At 41.0% G+C, this 22,826-nt stretch overlaps 1 protein-coding gene across 3 annotated transcripts in view; it reads left to right on the top strand.

Annotated features, from left to right (window-relative positions):
• CRADD (CASP2 and RIPK1 domain containing adaptor with death domain) overlaps positions 1–22,826 on the top strand; it is an 81,525-nt gene that overhangs the window by 50,288 nt on the left and 8,411 nt on the right. Inside the window, exon 3 of one of the 3 annotated variants that reach the window (XM_037389432.1) lies at positions 9,215–9,301. The exons of 1 other annotated variant lie outside the window; for it this stretch is intronic. In XM_037389432.1, coding sequence (XP_037245329.1) covers positions 9,215–9,301 — 87 coding nt within the window. The remainder of the gene's footprint in view (positions 1–9,214; positions 9,302–22,826) is intronic. One more of the 3 variants, XM_037389435.1, reaches the window with a different exon arrangement.

Raw genomic sequence — 22,826 nt, 5'->3', positions numbered from 1 at the left:
AGTAATACGTTGTTGGGAAGTTCATACTTGTTGTGAGATTTATTTTTTGACTGGAAACATTGCTTTAAGTGGTGTGGTTTTATTGTTATTTTTGTTATATGCATTTTATTATGGACTTAGGGACTGAGCAAGGACTATTATGCAAATGCAAAGTGTCACCTTCATTTTGCAGATGGTTCCTGCTCTTAGTCATACTTGACATAAATTGTTATGGCACAGAATAAATCATTTGATATTTAAAGAGAAGTTACTAGTTTGTGTAACCAGAAACTTTCTTTATTAACTAAAATCGAAGAGGTACTCTCAAAATGTGTAACTCCACCAGCACTTTGAGATCACTTATGTTTTGGTCATCCTGGGGTTTTGAGCTAAAGAGGAAACTCCACATACATGGCCTTTTATAAACCATATAAATCAGATGATCAGGTTTAATTTTTATTATATGAACCCTGCTTTTATTACATTTACCTTGCTTTGGAATTTTGAATATAATCAGTGTCACAATGACCTTACAAATATCTTATCCAACCTTTTTATCTCATAATATCATGCCCAAATACTCTCATCATCCTGTATCACATCATCTTCCCCACCTTCTCTATGCATTCCAAGCTGCCCAATTAGCACATCACACATTTCATTGCCTCTTACCTAATTAGCAGGAAACAATTCCTTCTTCTATTATGGAAAAAGAAATTACTTATCTTTCAGGCCAGCCAACGGAGATCTTAATCTGCTGGACCTCTCAGGAATCCCAGGCTTTATTTACACCACTGCAATTACTTAGCAAACAAACCAGCCAACCACTGTGGTCCACAGTGAATTATGAAGTGACATTTGTCAGCAAGATGGTATGCACTGAACTCAGAACCTCCATGTTCTGAATATTGCTGAAGTTTTGTAGGCGGCATAAGAAAGAACTGGAGAAAGAGTGGGAAGAAGACTATCTGAAGCAAATGACACATTTTCTCTCCAGGTTAGCCTGGAGTTTTGTTTTTTTTTTTGAGGACTGGATACTGTCTGTTAGAAGATGCTGACTTAACCTGTTAATAGAGACAACCCATTTCTAGAAGTTCTGCAAGCATTCTTATTATTAGTCTGGGAATTCAGATGATCCAGCTTGCATCTCTGGATTGATTAGTTTATTGTGTCACAGTGCCTAATATCAGCTGATAGCTTAGTAGGGGTATTTAGCACTGGCCTGGAGCACTGTGTCAACTGAGACAATATGGTGGGATCTTTCTGCTAGAGCTTAAGGGGAAATTCTGGGGCAGTTGATGGGAAATTTGGCTGCTTTTTTTTTTTTTATGGGAGGCGCTTATTTTAAGTATTTCTCTTTGATAGGGAAGTCTGACAGAAGCTGTGGATTGGCTTGGAAAAAGAGGCTACCTAGCGCAGTGTTGCTTGTCTGAAAGAGGCTGGTAGGAGATACTGGTGGAGATGTATAGGTTCTCAGCATGTCCAAAGGCTGCATTTGGATCACTGTGGTTTGTAGTCACTGGAGACTGTTTATCCTCTGAATTTGTCTAATCTGTTTTGAGCCCAATTTTACTTCAGCCTCTAGAACATCCTGTGTCTACGAGTTTAGCAAATTGTAGAGTGAAGAAAAAAGCTGATTTTTTCCTTATTCCTTTTTTACTTATAAGCAGCCTGTTAAGGTATGTATGGTAAGCACCTGTGCTCAAGGGTGGCTTGCATCTGTCTTTCTGTTTCTTTGTTTTCAGTGAGTGTTGCTGACATGGTGATCGGTACTAAATATAAAAAATTATTACCAAATGGGAAGTATGAGGACAAATAATCTTTTCAAGAAGATTGTATGTTCTCTGCACAGATGGTGGCTTTTTAGTGTTCACAGACTCAGTTTCAAATAAGCTAAGAACATACTTTTAAAATGATGTCTTGAAACTTACTGTAGCCCACAAAGCAGTTTGGGATATTACTGTTGTGAAAACAGTCATTTTTGCACAAGTGATGCAATCTCTTGTTGTTCTGTGGTGGTTTGAGGGTGGGATAGACTCTTTCAGTGGTTAATGGTTCATACTCAACTTGGAGGCCCGTGACAAGTGGAGGAGCACAGGGTCTGTACTGGGACATGCCCTGCTTAACATCAGTGACCTGGGGGAGGAGACCAAGTGCACGTTCACCAGGTTGACAGATGACATCAAACTGGGGGAACCAGTCAGTATGCTAAAGCACAAGGTTGCCATTCAGAGGGACCTGGACAGACTAGAGACATGGGTCAACAGCAACCTTAGGAAATTCATTAGGGATGAATGTGAAGTCTTGCAGCTGGGAAAGAAGCAATACAGGCTGGGGGCTGATTGTGGGGAACAGCTGTGCTGGAAGGGAACGTAGGAATGTGATAGACAGCAACCAAACATGAGCTGGTGCTGTGCCCCGACAGCAAAGGGGGCCGACACCATCCTGGACTCTTTTTAAGAGGAGCAGAGCCAGTAGATTGAGGGAGCTGATTATCTCCCTCCACAGTTAACAGGGCACATCTAGATACTGTGGCTAGTTTTGGCCTCCTTAGCACAGGAAAGACATCAATAAACAGCAGGGAGGACAAAGGCCCACCAAGATCGTTGGAGGCAGGAGCACGTGCCATGTGAGGAGCGGCTGAGCGCTGGCTTCAGTGCACCCATTCCTTATTTTAACAGCAGATATACACAAAAGATTTCGTGCTGGTTCATGTCCTCCCAGTTGACAGATGAGTTAAAACTCCCACAGCAGGATGTCCTTCTTAACCCACCAGCCCCCCAGCAGAGGATTTGATCGTTGATGTTTCCAGAATATTTTTGGGAATATAGTTGATATATACTTTGAGACATGGTAATTAGAAGACATCAGGTCCTATGAATGCTTTGGAACTCTGGACCATAAATATGATACCGTATTCTCACTCTTACCAAAAATCCACAGTGCAGACCCCAATGGACATTATCTCGGTGATGCTTGACAAGAAATTCAAGTAAATGCTTATTCATTTTTTCTCTGGAGACGTAGAAGTTCTCAAACTTCCAAAATTATGCTTTCAGAATGGAGTATCTCTTTTAGCTCTTCACTTTCAGGAGGTAAAAATAAATTTGTGAACTTGCAGAGTAGAAGGGGCAATTCACAAGAAGCTGACAGAGAGCTGTTAAACATCAGTGAGGCTTCCTGTGGTGGATCTCATTGCTGCCAAAGGTGTTAGCAATAGCAACATTTTAATTCCAGGAGCATGAGTTCAGGGACATTGATCATTGTCTTGTTGCTTGTGGTATCCTTTTCTTTCTCAACCAGTTCCCCCAATTTCCAGCAAGATCTCTAAAGGCTGAAGAGAGAAAGCTATGACCACTTTCAGAGATCCAGACTGGGACAGAGTTGGCAATACCCTCTGTCTATTGAGACTTGAGCAGCTGGTGCTTGCTTCACAGCATAAATATATGTCAAAGAGCATAAGCACTTCCACATTCTTTCCAGTGAACTTATTGGTTATACACATGATCATCATTACCGGTCCAACTTAGCCAGGACTTCACCAAGTTATAACCGTATAGATGATCCAAGCCCAGGGCTCCAGCAGCACACAGCCTGGCGTGGGGCAGGATGGTTCCACGGACAGGGTCCCCGCTGGAGAGCCCTAAGGTGTGAGCCTCCACCCGACCTTCTCTGTCCGAGGACATGGAGGAGATGTGTCATTCAGTATTCAAGCTGTGCTCTGGGGCCGCAGATCCTGGAGCAGAATTCCTCATCCTTCTACTGAGCTCCATCAGAGCATGTTGACAGTCTCCCTCTACTTCTGGTGGTGCTGTGGGCGCTCATGTCCTTGCTACAAAGTTACCCATCAACAAGGAATGTGCCTTGCCTACAAGGTCTTGAAACTCGGTAGTTCCTCTTTTGTTTCTTTCTTTCAGAATCCTGATTTTTTCACATAGCTATGAACAGTTTTCTGTTCAGTGTCAGGTAATTAACTTTTCTGAGTTACTACATCCTGCCTTTACTTACACTGCCCTGTTCTCTTGAATGCACGTCTTGTCCTGCATAGTTGTTACTACCAGTATTAATGACCGAATCAAAAAGAGTACAGCTGAGTTTTCAGCTCCTGGGCAGTAAATAAGGCCAAGAGTTAGGAGAAGCCACCACCAAAAAATTTCCCCAAGCTTATACTTCGTAAATGGAGCTAATTTTATCTGGAAGTCACTGAGACATAAAAGGTGCATGATTTTAATGTCATTTTGATAAGCCACTTTTCAGAATAAATTTCACTTTAAAACCTCAGATTGTCAATAGGTAAATATGTTTTTTTAAAAAAAGCTGGCATGTACAGACACATTTAGAATGGAATAGAAAGAAAGAAACTAGTTCTGGTTATTCAGAGAAAGCAATGGAATATACAAACCTCTGCTCTGTGCTGAAAGAGACCTCATGAGAATATTTGGGTTACTAAGAAAATTATTAAAAATTAAGAAAATGCTGAAAGCAAAATTTGTCTTCACTATTTAACCCCTTGTTACTGCGTATTGCAACACTCTTGAATTACATAGTTATATGTATGCATGTTCAGCAATAGCACTGCATCGTTACAGTGAAATGAACATTGGAATAGGTGAGGGTCTTCCCTTAGGCTTTATTTAAGACTTCAAACAAGGGCAGGTAGTTCTTAAGTGATACTTAGTTTCCCTGCAGGAACTGTATTCACCTTTGTTGTGCAGGCATAGTATTGCACAATGGCTTCTCAGTGGGTTGGGTTTTTTCCTTGTTTTATTCTCCAGCTAATCTTCACACTGAGCTGGGGAAGGATAGCATGTAATTTAATATAATGAAGGTTATTGCAGAGGTAATTGTTGCATGGGTGATATTAAAGTAGCACTTTGCTGCTGCTGAGCACTTCACTTCCCATTTCAAAGCTAAAAAAACTTCAACAACAGGGGAAAAAAAAAGAAAGAGAAACTGCATAATTTAGATCTCTTTATAAGAAAGCATTAGAGCATTCTCCAGTGTGAGGAATATTCATCATCGGTTCTCATACGTGATTTGCCAGCATAACCAATAAAGAAAAAATAAGACAAAGCCACCAAACGCTGTGATTACAGATCCTCTGTTACTGGCATTGTAACCACTTTGTGAAGTTTGGGAATAAATGAGTAGATATTTTTAGACTTTGTTGCACAATAGAGATGCTTATGTGCCATAATTAAAATTTGCCTTTGTGTCATAGGCTTCATAATCCTACTTGTGTGCTGGCTGGCCTGTACATCCCTTTGTGGGGGTATGGTCTGATCTGGGATTAATAATCAGAGTTTGGATGTGCCCTGATCTCCAGTTCGGACTCAGGCGCATTGTGTTCATATGTGCATCACTTGACTTGTATGGCAGCTGGCTGGCTGTGATGAAGAATCAGAGGGAAGACGTGGACTGGGGAGAACAGCTTCTAGTTTCTTGGCAAAGCCTTCCAGATTTTCAGCAAACCTGCAAGGCCAATTTGATTAACTCGCAAAGTACAGAAGGTGATCTCAAAGAATGTAGTCCTTCAAGCAGCAGAACAGATGATCACATAACTGCTGTGATATTCATATATGCTTTAATAACTTTAATAAGTGGAATATACTGCTGCCTGCTTGCAGAGACAGATCATGAACTCCTTATCTTGTAAATCTCTACTGAGCTCACGGGGCTGACTAAAAGCCCACAACATTTTCTGTAAGAAAAGATGTCTAAATTCAAAACCATGGCCAAATCTCAAATTATTTATATTTTAAAACTTCAGGGGGAGTTTAGGTTATCAGAATATAAAATACCGCAGTATTTCTCTTTACTTACAGCTATATACTTTCCTGTGTAAGAACTTCCAGCTTTCAGCTGCCAAGTTATAATTCAGATGAGGCTGAATTTCAGTAACAGACAAAATTGTTCTTAAACACACCTTGTTTGTAGACCTGTTTGGGACACATCAAGGACTTGTGTAAATGTTTTCTGTGAAGATGTATTTAGGTCAGGTACATAGTATGCTCCTGGTGTCTTAAATTTAGCAATTTTCCTACACTTCAGCGCTGTCTTTTGCAGTGTATTTGGTTTGGAAATGCAACTGATAGCCAACTGGCTTTTCTTTTAAGAAGACTCAGAATGCTTGAACAAATTAACAAGTTGTGAGGGCTTCCAAAGGGAAATTGCCCAGACTGGAATATGTCTGAGGAGAGTTTGTCATCAAGGGGAATTCTCTGCCATCTAAGAAATCTTTCCTCAGTAGTAGACATCCCTTACGTAGAAAACACTGCCAAGCACTTATGGAAATATTAGATCTGAAAATGACTGACTAATTGGTCGACTGAGCTTCTTCTAACACAGCCCCCCCCCCCGCCTCTCCCCCCCCTTTTTTTTCTTCTCTTTTTTTTCTTCTTTCTTTCCTTTTCTTTTCAAATCAGGCAGTTTAGAAACCAAAGACATTCCTGGCCAGGACTGCTTCCTCAGTTAACTCAATTTTCCCATTTCCTCCCTGGCTTCCGCTGGCTGCGCTGGGACAGGAAGTTCTGCTGCACCCTGCTCAAGACTCATCTCCTTCTGCAGCTCAGGCGAAGTGTTTCACCAGTCCTTTGCAGACCCTTGAGCAACTGCTGGTTGTGAGCACCAAAGCAGGAGGCTAGAAAGCCCTACATGCTTTTACTGCCTGAGGGCAGCTGGAAGAAAAATTTCACTAAGAAGGACAAAGAGGTTAGAGCAGTCTTCTGGGAACCAAGACATGTGGATTCAAACCTCCTAAGAAATGAATCGTGGGTGCCTAGGGATGTTGGACAAAGTGGCTCAGTGGCAGCACTAGTCCTCAGATCTCATTGCGAGGACTGTGACACTTGCTTTTGAAATGATGGATTTATCCAGCTCTGGAAGAGGATTCTCGGCTGAGAACCATGAATGGAGACGTACCTCCTTGTGGCCCTGTGTTAGACTCTCACGTTATTGAGGGGAGTATGGCCTGGCATTTCTCATTTCTTTGTTTCTTGTTCAGTCTGCTAGCTATTGTGAATCATGCTCTCATAAGTCTCACTTGCCCCATGCATAGCTTAGAGGGAGCCTCAGCCTTCAGGAAGGTGTGTGAAGATCACATGAAAATCCAGTCTGACATTTTGCAAGTTTGCACTTCCCAGTTTTCATTTGTTCAGACCTCTGTGGAGCCCTTAGCTGTTTGGAGCAGTTTTCTCTTTTTAAGCACATAGTACAATACCTTTCATCAGCATCTTTGTCCTGGAGCATTTTTTATGTTTGCCTGTTCCTCTTAAGAAATGCAGAGTGTGCTTGCTGCTGAGGTCTGAAGTACTCAGCTTGCAGCACTGCAGCAGATCTCCCACTCTGGGTCAATTCCAAAATACAGAACTTGTCTTTTCTCAGTTTTTCTCCTTTGCTACTCTTATTAGGCTATGGCTGTTCCCACAAGATGACATGTCAGAGTAGATAGATGCCACCTCCCCTGCCTTCTCAGAGGTTTTCCCTTTAGCCTCATGAGCCTCAGGAGAGATTAGCTTTTCAAAGCTCTTGTCAACAACCTCTGAGAATGCGTCAGATTTTTCTCCCAAAGCTTGTACTTTTTGCTTCAGTGCTGCAAGCTGCTGGTCATTTCATCCTCGGTAAGATCTCTTCTTTCTCAATGACACTTGGCAAAAAGTCTGGAATTGCCTTTCCTTTGACTAAGACATTTAGCTTGTTTGGGCCTCAAGTACTCTGTCTTTCAGGTAATTTAATGCTTAACCCTCTGATTCCTTGTTTAATGGTGCACATCTCTTTCTGAAAGAGCAGGTGGAGAAGAGAGAAAAATTGCCTTACAGGCATTTTGCAATCTTGACAATTTGAGAGGCTTTGAGGGGGACTGTGAGGATTGTCTGTGAGAATCTACTAGCAACGATGTGACTGCTTTCCATTGTTGTAATGCTCATCACCATCCTTCTCTCTTCCCTCAGCATCTTCAGCCTTGAGGCTCAGAGAAATGCTATAAAGGAGAAATTAACCTCCATGAGCATCAGGATGCAAAGTCTGAGCCTTAACAAACGCTAAAAAGGTTCCTTTCCTTCATTTGGAAGGAATATCTAGAAGTAAAGTGAGTATTGCAAAGTGTGAAACAGGCTGGCAAGACTAATCTTAGGGCCATAAAATATTACCAAGGCAGTTGCCCCATGCAGTCTTTCTGCTCACAGTGGCAGCCGGTCTCATAGGAGAGCTTTGCTGAACTTCTGTATCTGCAGGGAGGTGGCTTGGAAGGGCTACAACAAAGGACGGAGACAGTTCACAGTATTTTAAACTGTAAGTTCCAAACCGAAATATTTTAATGTAAGCTTACTTACAAGCAGTAGTACCAGCTTGAATTGCTAAGGCTGGAAGGATTTTAGAAGCTGGACCTATAATTTTCTGTTGAACTTTCCATGCATAGGTTGCAGTGTTTACTGACACTCAGTAATGGTACCAGAACCCAAATTTGGTTTTCATCACAGAATTTGCATTTCATGGTCATGAAAGGTGGAACTTGATTGGCCACTTTCACTTTCCTTTCTAAGGGCTATTTTTAAAGTGTTTCACTTTCTGGCTCCCCTCCATTTGACCTGTGCTGTAATGTTTGGAATAGAGATGCTTCTGGGGAAACATTCTATCCAAACAAACTCCCTTCCACCCTGTTTTTCATGAAATCTTTCTTGGATGGTCACTAATGCTCTATTATTTTTTTTCCATTACATTCTCTATTAAACACAGACATACACTAGAGTTCTCATGATTAGTAATTTCCCCAAACTAAAGCAATATTAAATGCTTTTCTGTTGGGTTTTTTTTTTTTTTTTTTTTTTTTTTTTTTGTATTTTGGAAGGCAATTAGAAACACTATGGTGCTTACTTGTTTGTTTTATTTTGTTTTTCTTTGCTTTGGGGCTTTGGGGATTTTGGGGGGATTTTTTTTTCTTTGTTTTTCCTGACTATGGGCTGGGAAAAGTGAGGAATTGGAAACCCTGGAAATCCTTGGCACTAAAATCAAAGTAAGTTTTTCCCCTTTGGTAGTATGTTTGGAAATGAGGAGAGATGAATTGTTAAAGAATTGGTCATTACACTCTGATTTATGGAAACTTTCGGTAGTGACGATGCCTTCAGTTGTACCTAGGGACATGCAAGTTCCTTCTTTCACAGCATGCTGATGTGTTAGGTCTTCCCAAAGCCGTGCAGACCATGCAGATGTTTTGAAGACAGATCTTTCCTTTTTGCAGGAGTGTGGCAGAAGAAGAATGAAATATTCATGGGTCCTCCTTGGCTGATTCTCCACTGGGTATGTCCCAGTAAAGAAAGAAATGAAGGTCAGAAATGGAAAAGGGGACCAAATGATCAGGGTAGAATTGATGTGAAGGTTTGCTGTGCCTGTGGTCTGTCTGAACCTTTGCCGAAGTCTGGCTTCCCAAGAAGTTGCTGTATTTCTCTATCTTGCTTTATCTGTGCTTTATTATTTTATTTCAAGTCTCGTAAAATCAACAACTCACAATGCAATAAAATTTCTGCTTGCTTTGTTTATGTCAAACATAGATATCTTTCTTCCTCTGCACGTCCCACACCTGGGATAACATGATGAGAGGTCTCTTTCTTAGGTCTTCACAGACTTGCCTTTGTGTCAGGGTTTTTAAATCAAATAATTTACATTGTATCCTATTGTTGGATAAAATATGTATTTCATATGCTGCTTTGGTAGCCCAAGTATCTTGGGACTTACATTCTTCCTGCTGGAGTGTTTTTTCAAAAATATCTGGTTTGAGTTGATGAATCTGAAAACTATAATCTGTATTTTTATTATGAGCTTCTTGGCACTGATATGTAATAAATTTACTTCATTACCCCATCCAAGAGAAATACGACTAAGCTGAGGGTCATGAATGTTTCATATCAATATCCTGTCTTTAATAAATCCCGGTCACTTCTGCAAAAAATCTGTCTGCTTTCTGTTTTGGGATGTTCAGGAAGAAAAATAAGGGAAAATGAAGTATTTCGGTCTGGGACTTCCTTCCTTTTCTCTGCCTCCTTCGCCTTTGTCTTCCTGGTAGATACCTCCAGTATGTGCTAACTCAGCTGGGCTGCAGCTGAGCCCAGGAGCCAGAATGGAGTTGGTACATCCATACTTCTAGTGGCTCACTTTCTAGAACATTCTAACCTCTAGCATTTTAAAGCTTCTGCCCTCTGAATCCTAAATTGTTTGTATGTAAGAGCTTCCCACCCAGCCAAATATTTTGTCTCTATGGCAGTGGCAAGCAAAAGGCAGTGTGAGACCAGCAGGCTTGTGGAGCAGTGGAATAAACCAAGAAAACCTAAGTGATGGGAGCTGCGTGCTGTGCCTGGCAGGTAGCATGTGGCTGGGGCTTACAGACACTGCTAGTTTTAGTAGTAAGAAGGCTTTCTCGAGAGCATTGCCTGGTCCTTGCACTCTACCGCTGTACTCTGCCTGTCTTCCCCACAGGCCAGCATCTATGCGGGCAGCTTGTTCTGATTTTCTTTGATTACTTTGTTGACTGGGGATGGACAGACAACCTTAGGGGTAAGCTTGATGACTGTGTGAGGGATTAACCTAAAGTGAGAGAAAGTAGATAGAATGAGAATAAATTAAGACTATATGTTTTTATTCTCATTAGAGTTTCAGGAGATGATCCATGGGACCCCTGCTGGTACAAAAACCTGCTGTGGGGGAAGATGAAGCCACGTCATTAGGTGTAACTAATAACACCACCTGTTATCTACAACAAAAACTCAAGCTGTGTTCTCATAACAAATGAAAGGTATGGCGTAGTAGTTTCCCAAATGAGCTGTGATATCAAGATTTCAGTTTACTTTGGAAGATGCTACCAGGATGTAATTTCATAGGTGGGTTTTCTGGGCTGTTATAACTTGTCAAAACACACTTCAATTACTGCAATTACTGGAATTCCCTGGAGGAAAGCAGCCTTCAGAGGAATGAAACCCACAGCATACCAGCACAGATAGTTTTCCTGTTTGTTGCATAATAGGGTGACTTGCTTGGTTATTCCATGGTTGGTCCTTTCCATGCTGAAAGAAGTATTTGGAAGTGAAAGTCCAGACTGTTCAGTGGCCTTATCTTTTTTTGAAGTCAGGTTGTGAAATGAGGGAAGAAACCAAAGTGAGGGAAGAAACCGAAGTAAGGGAAGCTTAAAGAATTTTCTAATCATCTCATCCCCTCCAGGATGAAGGGAGAAAAAAGATTTGCTGTGTGCATGGAAGACAGGAACCATGATTTTGCAATTACAGTGTATGGCGGAGACTCCAGAAATCCTGATTTTTTAGCTCTGCCACAGATCTGTCTGCCATTCCCCCCTTTCCTTGCCACAGGTGATGTTAAAATCAGCCTGGGAGGACCCTGGAGCCTTGTGAGGAATGACCCATGTCTTTTCTGCCTGATGTTGTTGCAGAATATCAGGATCCATCAGTTCTGCAACACACCTAGATTTCTACCCACGAACAACAGCAGGGTGGATCTAGATTCAGGCCATCGTATGGGTGGGTGTGCAGGACACTTAATTTGCAGTGTAAATAAAGACATAATGTGTTAGTATTGCTCCAGACAGAGAATGTCTGCAGTGTGCATAAGCTATCCTTTGTTTTGGGAGACACCAGATATTTGGGACCGACACCAGATATTAAAACCTTTGGCCTGAAGCTCTGGGCTTTATTGCTCGTAGTTTCATTTGCTTTTCAGCTCACAAAGCAATACTTTCCCGCTCTAAATACAGCTTTTCAGCTCACAAAGCAATACTTTCCCACTCTAAATACAGCTTATCACAACAAAAAATGCATGGTGCTATTGCAGTTGCTGTGGCAGACACTGCACTTAATGAGATGTTCCGTGTGGAAAGCCGCACTTCTACACAGCACAGCTCAAGGCTTGCTGAAGCTAGGAAGAACAGCTGGCTTGGCTGATGCATGCTCTGTGATACTGAGTTTGGGCTGACACCATAAAATATGACCCATTGATGCTTTATTGCTGGTGTAGGGTTGCTGTGTTCCAGCTGCACCAGCTGGATTAACAGTTGCTGGTGGTCTGCTGAGAAGTTGCGTGTGTGTGTGCAGTTGGGATGTTTCTTCTACTCCTATTTCCAGGTGCAAGCAGACTCAGAGTCATAGAGGAAAGAGGGTGATGGTTGGTTGTCCCCAGAACTCATCATGTTTCTAAGAGCTGTTATTTGTGTTGGTTTGCGTGGAACTTACTTGTGCCAACGATGGTTACTGGACTTTCACTTATATCATGTTTTGTAGATAGTTGTTGAGTTTTAGGAGGCCAACACCCTGCTGCTGGGTCAGGGCAGCATTGAGTTACATCTTGCTGTGCTGGTGAGCCCTGCCACGCTGTTGGAAGGGGGAATACACAGAGGAAGCTGTGCTGCCTTGTGGTCACAGCACACCCCTGGAGACTCTGCTGGAAAGGGTCTGGTTGGTTAACAGCCAAGCCTTACAGGAGTTTCCTGGCCATAAATAAATAAATAAATGAAAGCTGCTGAAGGAATAAAATAAATAAGTATGTGTTTCTGTCACTGTCTTTTCTGGTACAGTCCTGCCTTATGTACTTCCTATTGCAGATAAGGTTTAGACTCATTCCTGTGTCACAAGCTTTTTTTTTTTTTTCATGGGAGAACTAGAATAGCCAGAGCAATGGGTTGCATTCTGCACCTAGTGGTGCAGGCTCTGCTCTGAACCATGTGAATTTCTAGTTGGTAATTCAGATTTTCCTAGTAGCCTCAAAAAAACCACCACCCTCCACCACCACCACCAGTTAAAGCAGGAAGATTGTTGTAGGCAGTTAATTAAAAATTGTGTAATGTTAATTATATAGTCTGGCTAGATATGTGCTCCTGTAATACTTAAAATAATAGTTTGAAGGAAGGAATTGGAGAGATGACTATTTTTGCATTGGTAAAAAGCGCCAACAGTCTTTATTTTTGAAAACAGCCAGGGGCTGGTTTGGCAGCAAAATCTTAACCCAGCAGCCATCATGCTTTGCCATCTGCTCAGACAAAGCACACCTTTAACAACGCTGATGCCTGAGCAGAAACAGAGACAGTGTGCAATGTATACATGCACGTCATTCCCATGAGTGACTGTAGGGTCCCAAACCTGCTCAGACCCCAGCCCATCAACACCATTGGAAAATCAATAGCCTCTGTGCCTATTTCTTCTCCTTTATTGGCTACTCCAGTCTCTGCCCGCTCCCTCTGTACATGGGAAGGCTGCCCCGGCTTTTGGCCACTCCGGTCCTTTCCTTGCTCACCAGTGCTTTCCTCCCTCCTTCCCAAACATGAGCAGGCAGTGGGGATTAACACCGGGGGTGTGCAAAGCCAACTGGCAGAAGGAAAGCATCACAAGCTGTGCATCCACACTGGGCTACGGGATTTGATTTATACAGCTGAAACTATGAAAAACAGTTTGCAAAGATACAGTTCAAGAGAAGACTCCAAGGTGACATCTTGCCACACTTGAGGCTGGGTTCTGTGCTAAATGAAACAGAGGTACCAGCTGTCTGCTACCTTCCACATCAAATGTCAGTATTAAGTGGACACTGATTTAGGAAATTTTAAATTAAAAAATGGCTTCTGAACCTCGCTGAAGAAAAAAAGCCCCAAAAAAATCTGTCTTGGTGGAAATTTTTTGTGGTTTTTTTTCCAACAGAAGCTGAGGAAATCATTATTCTCCCTGTCACTCTCCTTCCTGCTTGAAAAAGTGGGTGTGGAATGAGGGAAAAGGCTGGAGAAGGAAGAAAAAAAGAAAAAACCAAATTCATTATTTAAAAGTAGGAAGGGATTTTTGTTATGGAAAAACTTGCAACATACCTTTGACACAGCAGTCTACCCATCCGGTGGGAGAGCTGCGCCCCTGCCTGACATGGGTTAGGAGACAGACTAACTGCCTTTCTGTGATGGAGGCACATGGTGGTAGCACCCTGCCCCAGCTCCAGGGTCCTCCAGCAGCTGCAGCACAAGGCAGGGAAGAGAGGTGGAGGAGATAGCAGACAGTGACAATAGGCTAAGTCAGTGCTAACAGTGGGAAACCAGAAGTAGTCCACACTTTGAACTTTCTGGGAAAATCTATCACTGTGTAAATGCAGACATCAGAATTTGACTCACAGGTGTTTTTTTCCAGATTAAACCCAATGCCTTAAATTCCGCCTGAAGAAACTGGCAGAATAGAGCTGAGGTGCAGACACTGGAGGATGCTTTGGTAAGCAGTGACAGTGGATCAGCTCTGCTCTTGGTGTAGCTTTTCATGAATTTTTGAGAAACCGTCATGACAGCACCTGCATGCGCAATGAGCACAGATAGGAGATATTTTTAGATACCTTCATGAACTACCTGTGGTCACTGGATGACTGAAAACAGAACAGGGCAAATCTTAACTACCTCTATCTTGAATGCAGGGGAGCTCCTCTATGCAGGGCTTTTCTAGCTCCTCAAAAGCTTTAGGAGGATCTGCTCTGTATAGAGCTGTGAGATCAGAGCTCCAGCCTCATCCCAAGCTCATATGTGCATATGTATCTGCATAATATTTTAGCCTTTGTATCTCAAATGGCTACTGGCCCCTTTGGTTATCAGTACCTCTGGATTTCCAAATTCCAGTATGTTCAATACCATACTTGAGATTATTTGGGACAATTTATTATTTACATTTCTGGGATGTGGTCAGTTAGGTTCTCTGATTAAAGCTGCAGAGGCATGGCAGGGCTCCATTGGCATCTGAAGATGGCACCTTTCAAAGCAGTGGTCATGAGTCCAGCATGGACGAGCTGCTGGGCTGTTGGCTTCTGTGGTGCTTTTCCTTTTTTACCTGTGTAGGCCCAGCTCTTTGGAGTCATTTGAACGTAAGCATGGCAGTCTCTGTGTACATAATGAATGCAAAGCCTTTTTCACAACCCACACCTGCAATTGCAAACTCTCCAGTGCAGTGTCTCTCCTCCTGTGTTTGTATTTAACAGAAGGCCAGTCTCACAGGGAGTTTCCAGACAGTGCAGTGTGGAAGCCACAAAATACAGTAGTTCAGATGTAAGAAGGGCTAGGAGGCTGTTGGTTCAGAGTTCCTGGAAAGCTTGGGATGGTGTACAAATGAGGTGATATCTAAAACATCTTCAAATGTTTCTAAAGCAAATGTTGCACAATTAAATTAAGGCTTCAGAAGAATAAAAAGTAGAGTCAGATTTGTTTTTCTGTTGAACAGGACAAGTGTGTCATATTTAATGATTCCCATAGAAAAATGTGGACTTCAAAATCAAAGCCACAGCTGTGTTGTTAGTCTAATAAAGTATATCGGATTGGGACACAGAGAGCAAACTGTTGCATAAAACCTGAGCAGTTCTCACCACCTCTTTCTAGTGTTTTGTCTTTTCCTAGGCGTTCTCTTTTGATGTAATATGGGTATTCATGCAGTAATTATATTTTTTCTCAGGGTCAGAGATGGATGAGCACCAGAGCTGTGCTGCAGATTGCTTCAGCTGCCTCCTGCTGTCCCTGCATGTAGCTCTGATTTTATTTCATAGATATTCTCAAGCTGTGTTTCTTAATGAAACTGTCTTCAAAATAGCAATCCATGGGTTTACAGAACTACAAATTTTTTACAGTTGTGTATCTGAGACAACTTTATATGTTGTTTGGAATTACTTCATTAAGCTTATGTTCAGCTGTTCCAAACATACTTCTGTTCCCTGTAAACGTTGTGCTCCTGCCATGCTTACAGACACAGGCGTCTTTGGTTGACCAAGTTTCTCTACTTGCATGTGGAAATAATTGCATGACACAAAGAACAGTATTAAAAATTGCTTATACTTTCCTTGCTTTGTGTACAGAAGGGGTCTGTTGAGTCTCTTTGTCAAATGCTTTGGATCTGGGTTGTTTGAAAAGAACTAGTAGCTTCTGGTGATCCAGGGATCCTTTTCTCAAGTCTCACAATCTGACTGCACAGAGCTTTCTGAAAACATCGAGGCTCTTCATACTTTTCAGCTTAACTGTGCCCATTCACTTGGCAATGTTGGAAGTAAAAACCTTCATAGACCTTTAAATTCCAAGATGCCTCGAGCAAGGAGTTTTCATGTGGTACCTAAAGTTCTCAAATGATTCAAATACAGTATAAATGTCACTGAATAATGTCTAGTAAAGAATGCCTTCAAAAGCCTAAGTCATAGCATTACCCTCATGTTCTTGTCAACCTCTTTTGTGTAGACAAGAAGCCCTCACTTTCAATCTACAGAACTGAATAAAGATATTTAAATAGCTCAGTCTTGTGGCTTTAGCACACAACTCCTAGGCTGTATAACAGTCTTAGAAAGCTGGGATCTCCCAAAATCAGGGAAAACCAAAGCATTGCAGCCAACTTTTCTTCTGTCTTCTGCACTTGAACTTGTAAACTTGCTCATGAACCCTCTGTGCCTGTCATTAGCATATTTACACACACTGAAGTGCAAGTGGAAGGTCAGGTGAGGTAGCTGGGCACTGTTTGTGTGGTCTGCACACAGCAAAGTTAGGTTTGCGTATGCTGATGTGGTGTGGCACATTTCTGCAAATGGAAATTTGAGGCCACTTTTGCAGAATGTGTTAACCTCTCATCACCAGATTGTTCAGCGCTTCTCTGAGGAGCACACACACAAAATTAGGTAACATGTTGAACATGAAGCTGAAAATACTTAGCCCTGTCTCCAAAATCAGTTAGAAGGGTCATTGCAGGGTGTGTTTGATTTCTTTAATAAAGTCAACCAATGCATAGCAGTTAACGTCTGAAGAAGGGAGGAAGAGAATGATGTGGATGTTTACGGTTCTGGCACTGAAATATTCAGCATTACAAAAAAACCCCACTGATCTCTTTGTTTCTGAGTTTGTAGAACTAAGAAAATGTTTCCTTAAGAAAAAAAAAAAAACCTTTTTAAAGATTGCTTTTCCATTGTTACCTCTAGGAGGTAGCTATGATGTCAGGAACAGTTGTTGAGGAAATAACAGCCCTTCTCTCTTGTTCATAGCAGGATTTCAGTTTTGGCTCCCCCAGGGGCACAAGAATCATTTGTATTCCTGCATCTCTGGGATGGAACAATTTGTCTAGTTTTTTGTTTTGCCTTTTGGTTTTGTTTCAGTGTTTCTTAGATTAGGTATAGCTGTGTGAAAATCCCAAACCAAGTAAAACAAATCTTTCATAGTCTGTGTGATCTTCCAGTCTTTTCATTTCTGATGTTAAAACATTTGCATTTCTGATTTGCTATGTACAAAAGCCAAAATGACTGAAATTTCAGTTCTGGATCAAAATCTGGCAGCTAGTAGACTGCAAAATCATGAGGGAAAACATTGTTCTATATGCATGAGACAGGAAAATTAATGTCTTAAGGAAAAGATTTTTTCAAATGTTTAGGTTTTTCATATGAATTGTCCCACCAATACTAGCATAAATCTTCTACAGATACCGTAAGTAATACAAATGTTTGATTTTGAACTTGCTTCAGTTGCTTTGGCAAAACACTATCTCTGAGTGAGTAACAGAATAATTGGGTTTGCAGCCTTCGGGTGCACGGCTGTGACTGTGAGTCACCTCATTATTTTCAGTAGTGTCTTGGGATCTCTGATGACTGCAGCTGGTCAGTGTGTGGTGTCACACGGTACAAGCCGTGTCACAGGGCAGCCACAAGCCACGCCAGTGAGCGCATCGCAAGGGATGTTAGGTCAGTGCTGACTCAGAGGGGAAAGGACTACTCATCAAACCCGTGGTAGTATAAAGTGCCCTGTGAATTAGTACCTCTGTTTATGAAGTGACTTCACCCACGCTCCCATTTTCATCCTTTTTCTCACAGAGCGTTGTGACAGTTCCCTAATCTGAATTTGTGGAAATGAAATAAAAAAGGGGATGAATTTGACATGCAGATACTTAAGACTTTCATATTTTTTAATTAAGATTTTGAAAATATATGCATGTGTATATATATGTATACCACACACAAATACAATCTCACATTTGCTTTACAGATAATTAAAAGTCCTATGACTGTGACCTTCTAAAATGACTGACTGCCTTACTGGTCAGCTGAAGTTACTTTCGGACAGTACTGATCTGTCAAACCAGCCGTAATATTCCAAACCAGTTTCTTTCAGGTCTTCAAGTGACTTAGCACTTGAGAGGGCTGTTTGCGATGCTCAGCCTCCCACAAGTCTGGAAAAGGAGAGAAGCAAATGACACCACCTGAAGCTCTCCTTCCCTACGCCTGTGGAAAGCTCTGCCTTCTGACTCAGGCTGTTGAATTGCACTTGGCAAGCCAGGCGTAGAAACCAAATGTAGCTGAGCAGTGTATTTTAGTACCAGTACCTGTCTTTTCCTGTGGATTTTGAAATGTCAAAGAGTCTACTAAAGTTCATAAGTCTTTAAGGCACTGACACAAGGAGGAAAAAAACAAACCAGAACAGAAGGGTCTAAGTCCATGTTGCTTATGGCATTCTGTGAAGTCTTTTACACCTGTGCAAAATGTCGGTAATGAGACGCAAAACAAACCTGTTGCATTTTATTTACTTGCTTGCATGGGTGTAAATGAATAAATAAAATGCCAAGCAGTGGAGGATTTGGCATAATGATAGTACTGTTTTAGCTTGCTTTGCCTGGCTTGTTCTATTAATATATGTTTGTGGTCAGGAAGGAATGTAGTCTCACTTCGCTAAAATCTGAAGCTCAGTAAAGCATAGTATGTGCAAAATTAATCTTGGTTTGACACCTGCCAGGCAAAGATCTTCACCAGCCAAAGGCATTCTTCTTAACCGAGCTCCATCTGTTGCACAGATCTTCGGTTCTGATATTTCTAACTACTCGAGCTAAAGCAAAAGGAGGAGCGAAATTGAAGAAAAAAAAAAAAATCTCTAGGAGGAATGAACAGTTTTATCAAGGCTAAATATAATGGCTTGTTTTCATACTTGGTTTAAGTCCTGTAAGGGAGACATGTACGATTAGTTGTGTTACATAAGAAAACAGTCCTTCATACTGGCAATGTGATTTTTGTTGTTGCATGAAAGGAATGTTAATAGTAAAGTCCAAGTGCACAATTTTGTTGTTGAAGTGCTGCAGCCTTTAGAAAGATTTCTTGGTAGGAAAGTTGCTAGTAAAAAATTTACTCAGTTATTGCACTTTGCAAATAAAAAACCCAAAGAGTCTGCTGTGATTCTTGCACGCAAAGAAACAGCAGGAATAACACTTGCCTCAGTTCCTTGAAAGGCAGCTCAGGCTATTTGAAATAAGCATCCAAGTAGTATCTGTCAAAAGATGTTAACTTCCAATCCCCTGACAAAAGTTATGTGATGAGTTTGTCACCTAGCTGACAAAACAATCATTAATTGCTCCATTTGTCTTTGTTTTGCACTTTAAGTGAGTTACTCTGTCAGAGCTGCCCTGCCCACTCCGGTGACATTTGCCCCCTATGAAACCATGAGAGGTCTACTGCAAAAATGAATGTACTTTTGATCGTCGTGACTTCATACAACCATGCGCTGGTGGTTAATTATTATTTCTGATAGCGTGGAGAAGAAATTTGACTGAGGGAAATGATGGCTTTGTGTGCCTCAGACCAATAATTAGTGGTTATTATGAGTGTTATCACACACTGTTGAATTCACTAAGAACTGCAGAGCATTCAAAAGTATATAGAAATCCATTGGTATACTTCAGAATTTGTTTTTTTCAGCATTATTTCTAGAGTTGACTCCTGGTGTGACTGCCAGCACGTAAAACAGAGACTCTCGTCTCTGCTTTCGCAGGCTATCAGGTAGCTTTGTAAGTCTAACAACTAGTTGCACCTGGCTTTCAAAAACTGATCATGTATCTTCTTTCCATATAACTTTTCAAGTCCTATTTGTTCATTTGGAAAAAAAATCTTTGGCCAAGGTCTAAATGTTTGGTATCTGTATTGAGGCAGCTCCTCCAAGTAATTCCTAAAAACTCAGTTGTTCCTCAGAACCTCCCGAGTAGATTTTTTTTTTTTTTTTTTAGTGTAATGCTGCATGCTGAACTTGTTCATACATTTATACTGAAGGTATCACTGCAAGGATAGCATTATTAGCTATGGCTTCAGTGCTAATGAATGTAGCTTATTTACATATCACAATATAGAAATTCATAGGAAATACCAAGCAAATTTTTTTTCCACTTCAGTGTCTACAGCAACATCAAGTGCTGCTAAGAATAAAAAAAGTATAAAAACACAGAATAATTAAGTCTGATCTTGTCTGTAATGTAGGGTAATCCTGCTTGAAAAGAGAGCAGATATAGTATGTTGTGTTTGTGTTTTCTTTGCATAGGTATTCTTTCCCTTGCATGCATATGCAGTTGCCATTTGATTTATGAAATTCATTATTTGATTTCATGGTATGCAACAATAGAGATATACTATGTGGGATTATAATTAATGTTTTACATGGGAAACAGAGTAACATCTACACTATTGCTGAAATTTCCTCCCTGCACTGCCCAATAAAAAGCAGACGAAGAAGTGAAAACCCAATCTCTTTCAACTCCAGGGATAGCTCCCTATGACTTAAAAATGATGAAAACTTAAGACAGCATGAATTTATTTAGGGACTTCTGTCAATCTGTTTAATTGGATTAATACTGAAGGCCATCAGTATAGCAGAAATCGGTGGAGGTACATAACCTCTGAAACAGATTAAAAAAATGTTTGGGAAAACTGCATAGCTACTGGAGGTGAATAGTGGGAATACAACTGAAAACTTTTGTCATGAAATCTGAATGTTTATGTTTCAGGTTTTAGCAGTGTGCTGCCACATCTGCAGCTACTAGGCAGTCATTAGCAAGTGAAAAAGAATATACAAATTAGCTGTTGGTATTGAGCCAAAATAGAAACATCTGTGTTCTTGAATTGCGTGTAGATTTACAAAATTTTATGCTGTCTTTTTTTCCTACCCTAATACCCAAAATGTATTTATTGTCACAAAGTGTGATGCTTTAGAGCTCACAAAGAAGAAGAGACTGGCAACAAATGAGGATATATGTACTTTTTAATTACAGCAGTAACGCAGGGTCCCAGCAAGCTTTTGGCAGTAAGGAGCTGAATTTGGTACCGTGGGTAGATTCTGCTTCACTTGAGGGAGACTGTTTAAAATTGCCATAGATTTGATTGTCACGGGATCATGGCCACAACTGATTCTGCACGTTGGCTGTCATAGTATTAGATTCCAATTTATTTAAAATAAGACAGAGAACTTCCTATCTTTTACTGCAAGTCATAAAACCCAGCATGATATGGAAGAATGCAGCCTGTCTGAAAAATTTATTTCATATTTGCTTTCATTTTAATTAGTGCCTTTCATAATGTAATTACAAGATATGGAAATGTAAATTACTGTGATAGAAGTATGCTTACAAGTGTTTTATGATCAATAATTAACAGAGGTTGGTTTTATTATTGCACATTCTGTCTGTTAATGACTGTTTGCATTCATCATATCAGAAGTTTTTAAGCTACAGAAACTTTACAGTCCTGCATTTGTGAAGCATAACTGTGGCATATACTCGGCTGAACATAAAATTCTCTATCAAGTTTGTTTCACTGTAACATGGTCAGATGAAAAAAATGCGCTGCTTTCTAAACCTTTGGTTTAGGTGTTTTTCTTTTGGTACAGATTCCACTCTATAGTTTAGTCTGGGTATTTAACTGAGCAAGATTTGATTTTTATTGCGCTAGATAAGATAGTGTTTCTTCTTAGGAAGGTAAGTGGGCCTGTTGTTCCTGCAAAGGTGCAGGATTTCCCTGTGCTGAGTCAGCTCTATGGGGCGCAGAAGCGGGAGTTCCCAAGCAGAGAACAGAGATCAGTGCATGCTTGGCAGTCATCGTTAGATGGAGTCCTCTGAGAGTCTCAGATGGGGTGAAGGAGGTGGGCATCTCTCTGATAGTGAGCAGAAGCCGCCAGAGGAGGCAACCAGCGCAGCTAAGTGGAACAGCTACCGCAGTCTTGTATCTTGCAGCTACCCATGTAACTCACCACTCATGTTTGGCAGGAAAAACAGAGAAACAGCTATGCCTGTGCTAAAAGCAGGAGAAAGCTATACATCTTCTCCAAATTATTTCAATCTTCTATAAGTTATTTTAATCTGAGTGTATTAACTTTATATATGGGAAGATATCTATAATGGGGTCAGCTATCTGTCTTCAAATAGTAAAGGATTTACAGTTCAGTTTTTCTCGCTTCTTGGTAAAACACTTTTTGGAACCACCTGACACCAGGAGGCAGACCTGGTGGTTTTGAATAGACTTTAAATGGGCTGCATGATCTGTGTTGTTTCAAGATATATAGAGCAGATGTGTATATGGTAATAGAGACGAGGAGTATTTTTCCATGTTCTCTGGAGCACAATTATTTGAAGCTGTTGCAAAACACTATAATGTTCCCTTCCCAGCCTTTGAATCAGTCCAGTTTGCATTAATTAGCAACAATGACAGTGACAATAAGAACAACGCCCAAATTATGTAGCAGGGGTCAGTTTCTGGGTAGCCTGTTCTACTTTTTTAATGATCAGCAATTTGAGCTTGTTGCTTGTGATTGAACAGGTCCTGAATCAGACCCTTCTAAAGTTCACAGCAACAAAATAACCTTATAATGCTTCATGATCATTTTTAACTTGCACGGGAGGGAGGAAGCGCTGCGTTCTCCATACAGGCCTGCCAATTGTCATATATCCAGTGTGATACTTTCCCATCTGGCACTCTAGTCATTCATTGCTGCAGGCTGGCTTGGAGCTTATGAGTTCGGATTTGCTGTAGGAAGAGGGCAGGCATTTGCCTGCAGTACCACCTGTTAGGATAGGGTTGGGAGAGAA

The sequence above is a fragment of the Falco rusticolus genome, chromosome 5 (genome assembly GCF_015220075.1).
Source record: "Falco rusticolus isolate bFalRus1 chromosome 5, bFalRus1.pri, whole genome shotgun sequence".
Taxonomy (NCBI): Eukaryota; Metazoa; Chordata; class Aves; order Falconiformes; family Falconidae; genus Falco; species Falco rusticolus.
Note: the sequence above shows the minus strand (reverse complement) of the source record. Positions and strands in the feature narration are given on the sequence as shown.